The following is a 12980-nucleotide window of genomic DNA, read 5'->3' on the forward strand; positions in this document are numbered from 1 at the left end:
TCCGCCAACAATTGCATTGTGGTGTAATTGTTCGGCTTGAACCGCTCCCTGCTCGCCTTAAGCTGCATTTTTTTTTTTTTTTGACATCGATCTGGCCCATTTGTCGTCCAACCGGGATCACGCTCCGGGTGGCTACTTCAAGTTATAGTTCACACTGCACCTGTAAACCCGGCACAACTCTGATGCTATCAACTCACCCTCAGTACTAGAATGTTTTTCTTATAGCACTCATGATAAGTGGGTATGATCCGCGACTTATGCACCCCTGAAGTTGTCCGAGTACGAATCAGACAATATGTCGACGTGCCAACGAAAGTGGGCCGGCCGTGCAGATGTGCGCATTTTCTGATCTTCTTAAGCGCCGCGTCGAACCAACATTCCCGAGGTCCCCACCCGCTTGGGGTTTTTTTACTATTTAGTTCTTGCAGGACCTTCAAGTTGTTGGTAATCGAACCTTGAGCACACTTTTCGCGGCAGCTGAGCAAAGAGTCTTTCCAAAATTGTCACCATGTCGAGCCAGTCTACCTCTTCGGACCTCAGTCCTATCATCATCACCGGTGGATGTGGATTCATCGGCTCTCATTTGGCTGAAGGCCTGCTCGCCGAGAACCCTAATTACCAAATTCATGTCATTGATATCAACACTGAAAGGAATCAGGTCCCGGGGGTTTATTACCATACTTGCGATATCACCTCTTCTGCAGACGTAGAGTCTGCCTTTGTTAATATCAAGCCTCAGACTGTCTTCCACGTTGCATCACCGGACCCTCTAGTTCTGAACCCAGCTCGCTTCCGCAATGTGAATGTCAACGGTTCAAGAAATCTCTTATCTGCGGCTCAGAAGATCAAATCTGTGAAGGCCTTTATCTACACCTCAACATCCTCGGCTATCCACGACAATGTCAGCGAATTGGTTGATGCCGATGAGTCGCTACCAGTTCTTCGATACCCAGCCCAGAAGCGAGTGTACACTCTGACCAAAGTCGAGGCTGAAGATGAGATCCTTGCGGCCAACCGTCAAGGTGGAGACTCGTCTATGTTGACAGTATCTATTCGCCCTGCTACTGCCTTTGGAGCCCGTGATTTTGGCTTCTTAGGAAAGGTCATTGCTAAAGCCCGAGCTGGGAAAGCAAATGTGCAGATTGGGCCGGGAAAGAACTACTATGATGTTACATATATCTCCAACTTGGTGGATGCGCATCTACTCGCCGCCCACGCCCTGATTGATGCCTATGGCAAGGCTGCTCTGCCTGTGGATAAGCAGGTTGATGGCCAGGCCTTTATCATTACCAACGACGAGCCAGTTCTCTTTTGGGATTTTAACCGAGCTATTGCCGCGTCCGTGGGTATACCTGTGAAAAAGGAGGATATCAAAGTTGTCCCTTATTGGGTTGCTATGCTGGCGGCTACAGTGAGTGAGTGGTCAACTTGGATCTTTTCCTTTGGCAAAAAGCAGGCCGCGATCACCAGGGAAGCCGTTCACTTAAGCACCATCACGCGCACACTTAAATGCGACAAGGCTAAGCAACTGCTCGGTTACAAGCCGAAGGTGGGGGTCTATGAAGGGCTTGAGGAATGTAGCAAATGGTTTCTGGAGGAAGCGAAAAAGACTGAGCAGTCCAAGAAGGCAGTCTAAGGGGAGCGGGCCATCGAGATGTCGGGTTTGGCTGACAGCCATGCCTTTGATATGCTATGGAATCTAATGCATTATATTCGAGTACTCTCTCCCCCTTTACAAGTGTGCCTTATTCAGCAGGGTGTCTTTTCCAACGCCCAATGTTCAGGAGCCATGGACTTCACTGATGGTGCAATTCTACATTTTCCGGACTAAGTGACTTGTACCTAAAGAGGTTGTAAACTACGACAGCACCCGGAAGGAATATAGAAATAGCGGAGAGAAGTTCTTTTTGCATTTGATTCATGCTTTTGATTGTTACGCATTTCCCCAAACAGTACATGTAATATTGCATTGAAGATTATGATGGGTCATAAATTAAAAACGGGCGGTGCCTTGTGGCGCCTGAGCATCGAAAGGCCTGGGCAATAAAGGATTCGATGCATGTGACCACACGTGAGACCTGGCCCCCAGCTGAGGTTGTATGTTGAGTCCGAGCCCCGCATGCTCTGCTGCCTTGAATTTTCCATCTTACTCTGAAATCCCATTAACAGTCAAAGTTAAGCGGCCAGGCTTCTCTAACACCGAATCACCGCCCGCAAGAACATGAGGCTGCTGTCCACAAACACTCTTGAGGTGGTGTTAATCAACGAAGATGGAGTGCCACCATATGCAATTCTGTCCCATACTTGGGATAAAGACGAGGTCACGTTACAGGAAATGCAGGGCATCAGGGTCAAGTTGCTATCCTTCTTGAGCCGAAACAACCTTCTGAAGGCACGCCAAGGGCTTCAAAAGGTCCTTGACGCAGCGAAACTGGCTGCATCCGATGGGTACGACTGGATTTGGATTGACACCTGCTGCATTGACAAAACCAGCAGCACAGAGCTTTCGGAAGCCATCAACTCCATGTACAGATGGTATCAGAACTCAGAGATCTGCTATGTCTACTTGGCAGACGCAACACCGGAATCACGAGGGAGTATCAAAACACGATACAGAAAGAATATCCAGCACAGTCGCTGGATTACTCGAGGCTGGACTCTGCAAGAGCTCATAGCTCCTCGGGAGGTATCTTTCTACTTAAGGGACTGGTCATTCATGGGCAAAAAGGGTGACGAACACATTATGCGACATTTGGTCAAAGCAACTGGTATCGACATCGGTGTTCTCTCCGGCGATATAGCCATGCACGAAGTGAGCGTGGCCAACCGAATGAGATGGGCTTCGAGGAGAGAAACGAAGCGCCAGGAGGACATGGCCTACTGTCTTATGGGGCTGTTCGACGTGAATATGCCACTCTTGTACGGAGAAGGCGGCATTCGTTCTTTCATTCGGCTTCAGAACGAGATCATTCGAGTCACTGATGACCAGACTATATTCGCCTGGTGTGCCATGACTGGGGGAATAGACCCTGGGCGACCATCGGGTCTGCTAGCCGATTCTCCCACGTACTTTGAACATGTGCCGAGCATGAATCCTATATCTGGTCGGACCCAGCCAGAAAGTAGCATCCCATGGAGTACGACAAATCGAGGACTCATGGTCCAGCTTTATCTTCGACCCTCGGCCCAGAAACACTCCAGCAGTGCGAAAGAGGACTCTGCAGAAGAGTTCTTGGCAATTCTTGACTGCTCCGTCGATATAGACATGTGGGACGGATACGGCCGAGAGCACCTTCAAGACTGCAGCCCAGCGATATTGCTTCGGCGAGTCTGGGGGGACCAGTACGCAAGGGTGCGCGCATATGACGCCCTAACGTTTGTGGGTATGGATGACCGGGGAGGAGGCGAGGTAAAAACAATATTTGTGAAGCAAGAGCAATCCCGCATTCTCCCTAGCTTCATTATCCCAAAGGCACTACTCAAAGGTGCTTCAGAAAGCTTCACCATGTCAGAAGTCTACCCTCGAGCTCTATGGGACCCGAAGTCCGGAATCCTTCGATCCAGACTTTCTCAACAGCGGGGTATTCAAGGAATTTTCAGATTCTCCTATCCACCTGGCAAAGGGATCTCTGGTTGGCTCTTTGACGTGGCTGTTGCCCTTCAACCAAACTTACTGGTTGATGGTCAGTTCAAGGCTGTTGGTATTATCAGGCCCCTAGAGGGCAGGACAGTACGCGAGGCTTACGACCACATAAACAGAACCTGGGTTCTGGCACCTCGAGGTGGAAAAGCTGACCTTGTAGACGAATACCGGGATAGAATGATTGCTCATTTTCATTTTCGGGAAATGCAAATGCTCGGCGGCGTCTCATACGTTCTTGACCTGGTTCACAGGGTAGAACTCAAGAACACAGTCTCCCAATCATTTACCAACGACGCACCGTCGGCCTATATCTGCGCTGGAACTCAGCTGAAATCTTTATTCCAGCCAGTTTGCGTCTCAGAGACTTTGCAGCCGGGTCGATTAATCTCGTTGGCCAAAAAGGTCAGGGTACGCTCGCGTGATAGGACTTTTCTGGAAGCCAACGCTTCAAAGCGCGCGTCCGATACATCGACGGAGAAGAGTTCGCCAGGAGCTGGAGGCTTTGATCGAATGCCAGAGAAAAGTGGATGCTGCAATCTCATTCGTCAGGAGGTCCAATGTGACAGGCCCGATGAGGACACACTGAGCTCCATGCTTGACCAAATCGCGACCACAGTCACGGACGGGGATGGCATGAGTGCGGAGCAAGCAAAGGATCCGGATGGTATACTCAAGCAGGTCCATTTTGGAATATCGCAGGACCGACTTCTTCACTTTGCGGCTTTCCAGAGCGATTCTCGGGCTGTCTCGGGGCTGATTGACCAATGCCTTCAAGGCGACCCCGTTCCCATTACAGGAACGCATATCGCATCGATACTGCGCAACGCACTGGATTTTCGCGAATTCCTCTCAAATCCAACAAGAGACATCGAATTCACCCCAAACGTGATGTCAAGTCTCAGAGCACCACTAGGATCAGTGAGAGGAACCGGAGACACGGCCATCCACTTGGCCGCAACCTACAGCACTAGAGAAGAATTCGACCGCGTCATAAGGACCATGTTCCAGATCTCAGAAGGCCCAGAACCGTGGGAGGACTTCGACATCAAGCACGAGTGGAGTTATCTCTTCCGGCTGCAGAATGGCAACGGGGAGACGGTGCTCCACAGGGCCGCCGCGATGGCCAACCTTGAAGTTGTCTGTTATATCTGTGAGCATGCCCCCGATGTGGCGTGCCAGATCGATTCAACGAACCGGTCAACATTATGGCACGCGGCATGTGGCGGCGACGACAGGATTATTTCTGTCGTAGCCACGGCCCTCAAGTCCTTGGCGTGGGCACCCCCGGTTGATTATCCGGACGACAATGGGCTGACACCGCTTCACGTGGCATGCCGAGAGGGATATGTGGGATGTATGAGGGCGCTTCTGGATCTTGGGGCTAGCCTTCGCTGCGCAACGCCGTTCGCTGCGCTGACACCCGTCCATTATGCGTCACTCTTTGGGCACTCTGGATGTCTTGAGGTAATGTCTCACCATGATCAAGGCCGTGAAATCAAACATCTCCTCTGGGGCACACAAAAAGGGGAACTGATCCAGCCAATACACCTGGCTGCTGCCAACGGATGGGCGGACTGTGTCAAGATTCTCGCTCGACACGGGAGTTGGTTCCCTCTCGCATCGTTCATGTGTACTGTTCGGGAATCCCCCTCCCAATCTATGTCCATGTCGATCAATGGCGCAGACTTGGACGCAGCTGAGGACGGGGAAGTACAAGTGCAAAAAATTCCAACATCTACGCCACAAGAGGTCGCTGCTAAAAGAGGCTGGGATGAAGTAGTTGAATTTCTGAAGGCTGAGAACGCAAAGTGGGATGTGCGCAGGTCTGAATTTGGGCCATGGTCTAAGGGTGGAATATCTCTCTCAACTCTGGAAAGTAGCGACAGCGAATCACCGGTTGATTGATTGACTTCTGAAGCAGGTACGTAGCAACATTATGGGAAATTGGGACTCGATCCAAAAGTATATTAGGCAGGGAAATGCGTCTGCGTGTTGGGAATGAAGCATTAGACAGATTGGTTCTTGATGTAAACGTCTGAAGCCATCCACAGCGCCTTCATACAGTGGTAAACGCACAGAGACCCAGCGTTTACAATCATCAGACTTGAAAAATCCTCTCTATCATTCAAAGTCGGCAAGCCATATCATGTCGAGCAAACAACACAAATACGTAAATTTCTTTTAGTGTGTGCCTCGTGAACCATCAATGAATGCGCTATACTCTTAGGCCATGCAGACAGGAGATCTAGATGTCTCTCCCCTGAAAATCAGGCTTGGTTGAGCTGCAGGACAGCAACATCTATCACCACCTTCTATCTTCTCTGCGTGAGCTCCTCCCACTGCACACCAGCCCACTCCTCCAGATACCCAGCCTCGCCATCCACAGTACCAGCCGGCACACAGTCCGTAGCACACGTCCCCACGATGACGGTGCCCCAGTCCATACCCTCGAGGCCGTCCTCCTCAGCCTCCAGCTCCGCGATCGCCCCGGGGACGAGCTGGACCTCGAACGCCCTCTCGCCGCGGCAGTTCTCGCACGGCGGGATCCTGCCGCTGCCGCCGCCGTCGTGGTGCAGCCGGCGGCCCACGGCGTCCGTCTTGCTGTACAGCAGCGGCTGCCCGCCAAACTCGTACCGGATGCACTGGTCCGGGTTCTGCGCGAGCCGGTCCGCGAACTTCTGGAACGTGCCGTCGATGGTGCTCTCGAAGACCTCCTTGTCCTCCTTGCCGCCGCCGCCGCCACCGCTGGACCCGGCACCGTCGTCGATCTCCATGTTGGTGGGCACGTCCTTCGGTGCTGGGATCGGGTCCAGCGTCTCGTAGTCGGCGTCGGCGAGGTAGCTTAGCGGGAACGGCTTGGGCTGCTCGGCCTCTGGCGGCCAGGGCTCTGGCGGGGGTGGTGGCCCGCTTTTCGAGGCTTCTTGGGGGTTGTTGAGGGAGAGGGTCTCGGCGAAGGTCTTTGGCAGGTCCTTTGTCGAGTATTTCGAAGATGTGGTCTCGGGCTGTGTCTCGGGCTCCGTTGTGCTTTGTGCTTGTGTCGTCTCGCTGCTCGCTTTGCTGAAGGGGTTGGCGCCGGGCTTCGCGAAAGGGTTCGCGCCTGCGGAACCACCACCCGAAGAGAACGGGTTCACAGCTCCACTCGCCCCGAAAGCGCCCTTCCCCTGGACGCCGAACAGCGCCTCGCCCAGCCCCTTCTCCTTCTCCTTCCTCTCCGCCTCCGCCCTCTCCCTCTCCTCCTTGTCTCGCTGCTCCTTCTCCTTGCGCTCCTTGGCCTTGGCAGCCGCGTCGGGCGAGATACGCACGCCCCTCACGGCACGTATGCTGCCCTCCCTCCGCCGACACGACTTGCGCCGGCACGAGAACACGTACAGCCGCCTCTCGTGGCCGGGGAACCGCTCGTTCAGCTCGGCATTGAGTTGGAGGAGGACCACCATGAGGTCATTGCAGACCTTACAGCGGGCCAGGGACGCGGACGGCGGTTTCGAGGGGTCGATCCATTCCTGGGAGGAGAAGTCAGGGCACAGTTCTGCGGTTGTGTCCTCAAGTCAAAGGATGTTGACTTACTGGTCTGCCTCCTAGGCGGCTGATTGTGTCTTCATCTGCGTCTGTAGAGGCATACCCCAGTAGGACGTTGGTCTCCGTGAAGTCCTGGTCTTCGTCGAGCGAGTCGTCACTGTCGTATGGTGCCATCTTGCGTGTATGTACAGAGAGGATCGTTTGGACAGAGCATGATGGCGGGGTTGGAAATTTCTCCAGCAGCTTGCGGCTCACAGCAACTTTAAAGTGGGTCCCTCTTATCAGTACCGATAAGCATGTGGGAGCGACTGTATCGAGACCATGCGAGAATCACTTCGGCGTGCCTGCTCCATGGAGCTTTTAAAGGGCACAGGGGCATAGATGGCATTTTAATGTGTCTTCTGGATCAATGTTACAGGAAGAAAAGAGCTCAAGAAGGTATCAATGCGTCTCTATACCATTGCATTTCTTTTCATATGGACAGTACAAACGCCTTGCCTCTACTGGTATCATCTCACTGACGTACATCTATTCCTTTCCATTACATGTGGTCCTGAGCTCCATCCATGCCAGGCCCGGGTCCGCCCTGGCGTCCCATCTGCCTGGCCTTCAGCAGCTCGTCGCAGAGCAGCAGGTTAGAGGCGATACCAGCGCTGGATGCGACACAATTCCTCAGCACACGGAACGAATCGAAGATACCCTCCAGGCTTGGGTCCATGGGCTCGCCAGTGGAGAGATCCAGACCGACAACGGCGCCATCGCGGTGCTCGTCCTGCAGGGCGGCCACTATTGTGATGGTTAGTTAGAATGCCGAGCTGCGTGGGGTTATGGGCTGCACTTACAAGCATCCTGAACATCGAGACCAGCGTTGGCCGCCAGCGTCTTGGGGATGATGAGGAGGGCATCCGCGAAGGCCTCGACACCCCACTTGGCCTTGCCCTTAACCGTCTTTGCAAACACATCGCTCTTCAGGTGGGCCGCGCACGCGACCTGGAATGCACCACCGCCAGGCACAACACTCTTGTCGACGATCATGTTGTACACGCTCCTCAGACCATCACGGACCGCATCAGTGACCTGTGTGATGGTGTGCGCGTTGGGACCCTTGATCAGTAGCGTGACTGACTTGGGGTCTTTGACCTCCTCAACGAAAGTGTACTTCTCCTCGCCCAGAGTCTGCTCGTAGACCAGGCCGGCCCAGCCCAGCACGTCGGGCGACAGGTCATCAACAGCGTTCTGTGATACACCGCCGCAGATGAGCTGTAATCTCTCCATGTTCCTCCTCTTGGCACGGCGCAGTGCCAGGATGCCGTTCTTTGCCAGGACGTCCAGCGAGAGAGGGTCGATGCCCTTCTGGTTGATGATGACGAAGTTCTTGTTGGGGTCGTTGCCGCACACCTCCTTCTTCAGCTCCACAATCTTCTTCAGCTTGGCGTCCACGAACCGGCGCTCAGACTCGACGAGCTTGTCCCGCTGGTCGGCGCTCGAGTAGAAGAAGCTCGAGTTGATCTCGGTCTTTTCGTATTCCAAGCTGACGTTGAGGGTCAGGATGAAGGCGTTCTCCACCCTCTTGGGCATGTCTGGGTGTCGTGCACCGTGATCGAGGGCCAGTCCCTTGATGAGCTGGGTGTCGCTCGCTGTGCGGTGCTGCATCTTCATGATCTCGACCATGTGCAGGTCAGGCTTGGCGCCGGACTGGTAGATGGCCAGGACAGCGTCCACGATATCAGGCGTAAGCTTGTTTGCCAGCGTGGCGTTGAGCTTGGTTGCCAGGGACGTCCGCGCCACGCTGAGGAGCAGCTCGCGGTCGACCTCCTTGGAGAGCTTGAAAGAGTCGAGGAACTTGAGCGCCTCGGTCTTGGCTATCTCGAAGCCATCGGTGATGATACGGGGGTGCAGGCCCTCGCTGATGTAACGGTCGGCCTGCTTGAGCAGCTCGCCGACGAGTAGGACGACCGAGGTGGTACCGTCGCCGCAGATGTCGTCTTGGGCGGTGGCAGCGCGGGCAATCATGACGGCGGTGGGGTTCTGGATCTGCATCTCGCGGAGGAGGACGTTGCCGTCTTTGGTGAGCTTGATCTGGCCGGCGCCATCGACGAGCCTGGGGTCGACGCGTTGGTGTGGTCAGTCGGGATTGCGCAAAAGGGGGAGGAGGGCGAGTGAAGAGAGAGGCGCAGAAAAGGAAAAGGAGAGAATGTACATCTTTATCGTGCCCAGAGGGCCCAGGTTGGACTTGAGGACATCTTGCAGACCCTCACCGGCACTGATGTTGACCTTGAGAGCCTCGCCCCGCCGCTGTAGAGAGACAGATGCCAGTTAGCAGTGGTCGTGGAGGGGTTCGAAAGCAGGGACCTCCGTACTCTTGACTCGGCCTTTGGGTTGAGGAGCTGTGCCGCCGACATCTTGACGGAGTGCAATCGAGAATTCGGGGCTGGGCTGTTCGTGGGGCGTCCGGGTGGGAAGGGGTGGAAGGGAAGCTCGACGGGATGCAATCGTCTTCGTCAGGCCGCCGCGGTGTGATGAAGCTGCAAGCTGCTGCTGTCTGCTCTCCGCGTTCACCTTCTAGAATTTTTGGCCTTGCCGCTAGGAGACCACGCTGCCCGGCAAGGGGAAGCAACGTGGGGCCGTCTGGCAGTCCTGGAAGGTGCAGCAGGGACCAGACAGGGGTTGGGGGGGAGAGCTTGGACCAGTGGGCGGTGTCAAGCTCCTAGGATGCACGGTACTTGGCGTCGCACAGGATTCACGGCACATGTCAGGTACCCGACCACAGGGCCCTCGGAAGCGAGGACAAGTGAGCTTCTTCGAGGGATCTCGGCGATGAGCAGTCTTCTCTCCTCTTGAACCTGAGCTGGTGAGGGGACGCCATACCCGAATCTATTGCATTATACATGTATGCTTTACGCCTTATTTGTGACATCTATAGCATTGCATTACATTGATTCTCTTGTTAACTTTGGTCCCCGCTGAGCCGTTCATTACCTAGGTGCTTAGCTGTTAACAACCCGTCTAATCTCATCTGCACCAGCCTTACCGATCCTACGGAATACCCATCTTACCTACTTGCCTACTTGCCTCTTTCCCTACTTCCCTCCTTCCCTCCTTACCTCCTTACCTCCTAGCCTCCCAACCTCCCGGTCCCCTGTCCTAGCCTCCTGACCTCCTAGCCTCCTGACCTCCTAGCCTCCTAACCTCCTTACCTCCTTACCTCCTTACCTCCTTGCCTCCTTGCCTCCTTGCCCACCTGCCTGGTCGACAATGAAGTGGCTCGACAGCTTGAAAGCGGCCGTCCCTGGCCTGCTTGCCTCGCAAGGGGTTGAGAATGTGGATGTGTCGCAGTCTGTCTTAATTGACGATTCCGCGAGCAGTGTGAGACAGGTTGCCATCATAGGTCAGTTATCTCATTATCCATGGCCCATGTGGGATATCCTCCTATGAGCCGACCTACCCGACCTCCTATGGGACAGCCGTCGGGTCATTGTGTCTGTTATTTTTGCTCGCAATACTAACCCGACCTACAGGTGCGGGTGCTGCCGGCTCTTCTGCCGCCTACCACTTGTCGCAATACGCACTGGATGCTGGCGTCGAACTCAACATCACCATCTTTGAGAAGACGGACCACATTGGTGGCCGAACTCTGACGGTTGACGCTTATGGCATCCCATCCGAACCTGTCGAGGTTGGCGCCAGTATCTTTGTCGAGGTGAACAAGATTCTGTGGAACGCCACCCAGGAATTCGACCTGGAGCTCCGGGAGCCTAATAGCGACGCTGACCGGCTCACTGTCATCTGGGATGGCGACAAGTTTGTGTACGAGTCCGCCGCCAGTAACTCGTGGTGGTACGACCTGGCGAAGCTGTTCTGGAAGTACGGAATGTCGCCCTACAAGGCGCAGAAGCTGATGCAGTCGACCGTGGGTACGTTTCTCAAGCTGTACGAGGAACCGTACTTCCCCTTCAGATCACTGAGCACGCGGGCCTTCGAGTTGGATCTCACCAAGATCACTGGTGTCACGGGCGAGCAATTCCTGGCCGACAACGGCGTCTCCGCGGCCTTCTCACATGACATCGTCGAAGCGGCCACGAGAGTCAACTACGCATCCAACCTGGACTCCATCCACGGCCTCGACACCATGGTATCTATGGCGCCCGAGGGAGCCAAGGCTGTGGTTGGTGGCAACTGGAAGATCTTTGACCGCATGGTTGCCAAGTCGGGAGCTCATGTCAACCTCAACACATCGGTCTCTTCCATTTCTGTCGGCACGAAACCCGACGCGGCGAAACCCAAGTACCTGGTCAACGGGGGCTCAGCGGGTATTGCGTTCGACAACATTGTCCTCGCCACGCCTTACCAGTTTAGCGACATCAAGGCCTCGGACAGCGTCATCCAGACTGCCATTGACGAGGTCCCGTACGTGAAGCTGTACGTCACACTGTTTGCCTCTCCGTTCAGGCTCAGCGGGGAATACCTTGGCCTCCAGCCCGGGACCGAGGTTCCCACGACCGTCCTCACCGCCTTCTCCAAGTCTTCCGATGGCAGCTCCGGCCTCGAGGGCGCAGGAAAGGCGGGAGTCTTCTCCATCAGCACGCTCCGCTCCATCACGAACCCATCGACGGGCAAGACGGAGTACCTGTACAAGATCTTCTCACCCATGGAGGTCACTTCCGAGTTCCTCTCTTCCGTCCTAGGCGTCGAGGTCCCCAAGACTCTCACCGGCGCAGCGCCTGCCGCCACGCCTGCTAGCGATGATGACACGGTTGTCGTGGAGCCCGTATCGTGGCTCCACAAGCACGTCTTCCACTCCTACCCTAAGGCCCTGCCGCGGGTCACGTTCCAGGACCCGGTCGTCGGTAACGGCGTCTACTACACGTCAGGCATGGAGGGGTTCATCTCGACGATGGAGACGAACGCTCTGATGGGCAAGAACGTTGCCAGGCTAATTGTCGACGATGCGCTGGGCCTGAGCACCGGACATGCGATTACTGAAGCAAAGGAGACGGAGAGCATGGAGGCCGACGAGACTGTTGTCGAGAAGACCAAGGAAGGGGCAACTGACGAGGCACATTCAGCTGCTGAGGAACTCTAGGTGGTGTTCTTCAAGCGCTTATTGGTGATCGTTGCTGCAATATGTCTACTTTTCGAGGCAGTAGGGGGAGTGGTTCTTCGGTCAAAGCGGCATTGGGGATTCGGCAGAATTGTCTGATGCCCGTAAGGAGCGGAGCATTGCTGTCATAAGTCAATGGATCTTTCATTAGCATGGGTAGGCGCAATAAATTGGCACTTTCCATCGACGTTTCTACAGATTATTGTCATCTCCCTCGAGGTGTCATCTCAGCCCACAGGCTGTTGTTCTATGCGAGGTCTCCTGCACAAGACTGGTGTACAAGAGGTTGTTTTATAGGTTATCATGTAGGAGGCTCTCCTAGGACAGGTCGTCCCAAGAGAGGTTGTGTTGGGGGAGGTTATCCTCAGGAGGGTCATCTCAGTGCGGGTTATCCTTGGTGAGATCCCGAGGCAAGTTGACTTGAAGATTGACGAAGAAGGGGGTTGTGTTTTGCGAAGGATACTGGGGCCTCGACGTGAAGTGTACTCCGTACACCCTAACCTACCCGGGCATGCAATTACACCAATTGCTTCAGATGAACTTGAAGTACATCAACGGTACGGCAAGTGACAGATGCATCTGCAGGTAGCATGCTAGATCGGCCACGCCTTAGCCTGACAAACCTTGCCTCTGAGGGTCTAGCGCGATGATGTCCGTGCGTCATGTGGCGAGCTCAGGCCTCCAAGCGGCCTGGACCACCTCCCTTCAACTCGCTTAGGA

The 12980-nt window shown here is 54.7% G+C and overlaps 5 protein-coding genes across 5 annotated transcripts; 3 read left to right on the forward strand and 2 right to left on the reverse strand.

Annotated features, from left to right (window-relative positions):
- Positions 1–508: 508 nt before the first annotated feature.
- KVR01_007780 (uncharacterized protein) lies at positions 509–1636 on the forward strand (the record flags this gene model as incomplete). Its single annotated transcript, XM_044783691.1, has 1 exon — positions 509–1636. The coding sequence occupies one exon, from the start codon at positions 509–511 to the stop codon at positions 1634–1636; it is 1128 nt and encodes a 375-aa protein (XP_044642758.1).
- Positions 1637–2168: 532 nt separating this feature from the next.
- Positions 2169–5732, forward strand: KVR01_008125 (uncharacterized protein). Its single transcript, XM_044791213.1, has one exon. It carries the CDS (start codon positions 2222–2224, stop codon positions 5546–5548), a length of 3327 nt encoding a protein of 1108 aa, XP_044643103.1. The 5' UTR covers positions 2169–2221; the 3' UTR covers positions 5549–5732.
- Positions 5733–5738: 6 nt separating this feature from the next.
- Positions 5739–7370, reverse strand: KVR01_007961 (uncharacterized protein). Its single transcript, XM_044792214.1, has 2 exons — positions 7208–7370; positions 5739–7143 (listed from the first exon to the last, which is right to left on the reverse strand). Exons 1-2 carry the CDS (start codon positions 7331–7333, stop codon positions 5956–5958), a joined length of 1314 nt encoding a protein of 437 aa, XP_044642939.1. The 5' UTR covers positions 7334–7370; the 3' UTR covers positions 5739–5955.
- Positions 7371–7588: 218 nt separating this feature from the next.
- On the reverse strand, positions 7589–9741 carry KVR01_008298 (chaperonin-containing T-complex subunit CCT6). The gene is made up of 4 exons (XM_044786756.1): positions 9520–9741; positions 9360–9454; positions 8002–9260; positions 7589–7945 (listed from the first exon to the last, which is right to left on the reverse strand). Exons 1-4 carry the CDS (start codon positions 9559–9561, stop codon positions 7701–7703), a joined length of 1641 nt encoding a protein of 546 aa, XP_044643276.1. The 5' UTR covers positions 9562–9741; the 3' UTR covers positions 7589–7700.
- Positions 9742–9971: 230 nt separating this feature from the next.
- Positions 9972–12447, forward strand: KVR01_008333 (uncharacterized protein). The gene is made up of 3 exons (XM_044785098.1): positions 9972–10049; positions 10143–10547; positions 10678–12447. Exons 2-3 carry the CDS (start codon positions 10415–10417, stop codon positions 12240–12242), a joined length of 1698 nt encoding a protein of 565 aa, XP_044643311.1. The 5' UTR covers positions 9972–10049; positions 10143–10414; the 3' UTR covers positions 12243–12447.
- Positions 12448–12980: the final 533 nt, after the last annotated feature.

The sequence above is a fragment of the Diaporthe batatas genome (genome assembly GCF_019321695.1).
Source record: "Diaporthe batatas strain CRI 302-4 chromosome Unknown Contig00009, whole genome shotgun sequence".
NCBI lineage: Eukaryota > Fungi > Ascomycota > Sordariomycetes > Diaporthales > Diaporthaceae > Diaporthe > Diaporthe batatas.

Coding starts and splice junctions, on each gene's coding strand:
- KVR01_008125 (XM_044791213.1), top strand. CDS start 2,222: ATGAGGCTGCTGTCCACAAACACTCTTGAGGTGGTGTTAATCAACGAA.
- KVR01_007961 (XM_044792214.1), bottom strand. CDS start 7,333: ATGGCACCATACGACAGTGACGACTCGCTCGACGAAGACCAGGACTTC. Junction 7,144..7,207: donor GCCGCCTAGGAGGCAGACCA/GTAAGTCAACAT, acceptor TTCTCCTCCCAG/GAATGGATCGACCCCTCGAA.
- KVR01_008298 (XM_044786756.1), bottom strand. CDS start 9,561: ATGTCGGCGGCACAGCTCCTCAACCCAAAGGCCGAGTCAAGA. Junction 9,261..9,359: donor CCTCTGGGCACGATAAAGAT/GTACATTCTCTC, acceptor CGTCGACCCCAG/GCTCGTCGATGGCGCCGGCC. Junction 7,946..8,001: donor TCTCGATGTTCAGGATGCTT/GTAAGTGCAGCC, acceptor CCATCACAATAG/TGGCCGCCCTGCAGGACGAG.
- KVR01_008333 (XM_044785098.1), top strand. CDS start 10,415: ATGAAGTGGCTCGACAGCTTGAAAGCGGCCGTCCCTGGCCTGCTTGCC. Junction 10,548..10,677: donor GAGACAGGTTGCCATCATAG/GTCAGTTATCTC, acceptor CCCGACCTACAG/GTGCGGGTGCTGCCGGCTCT.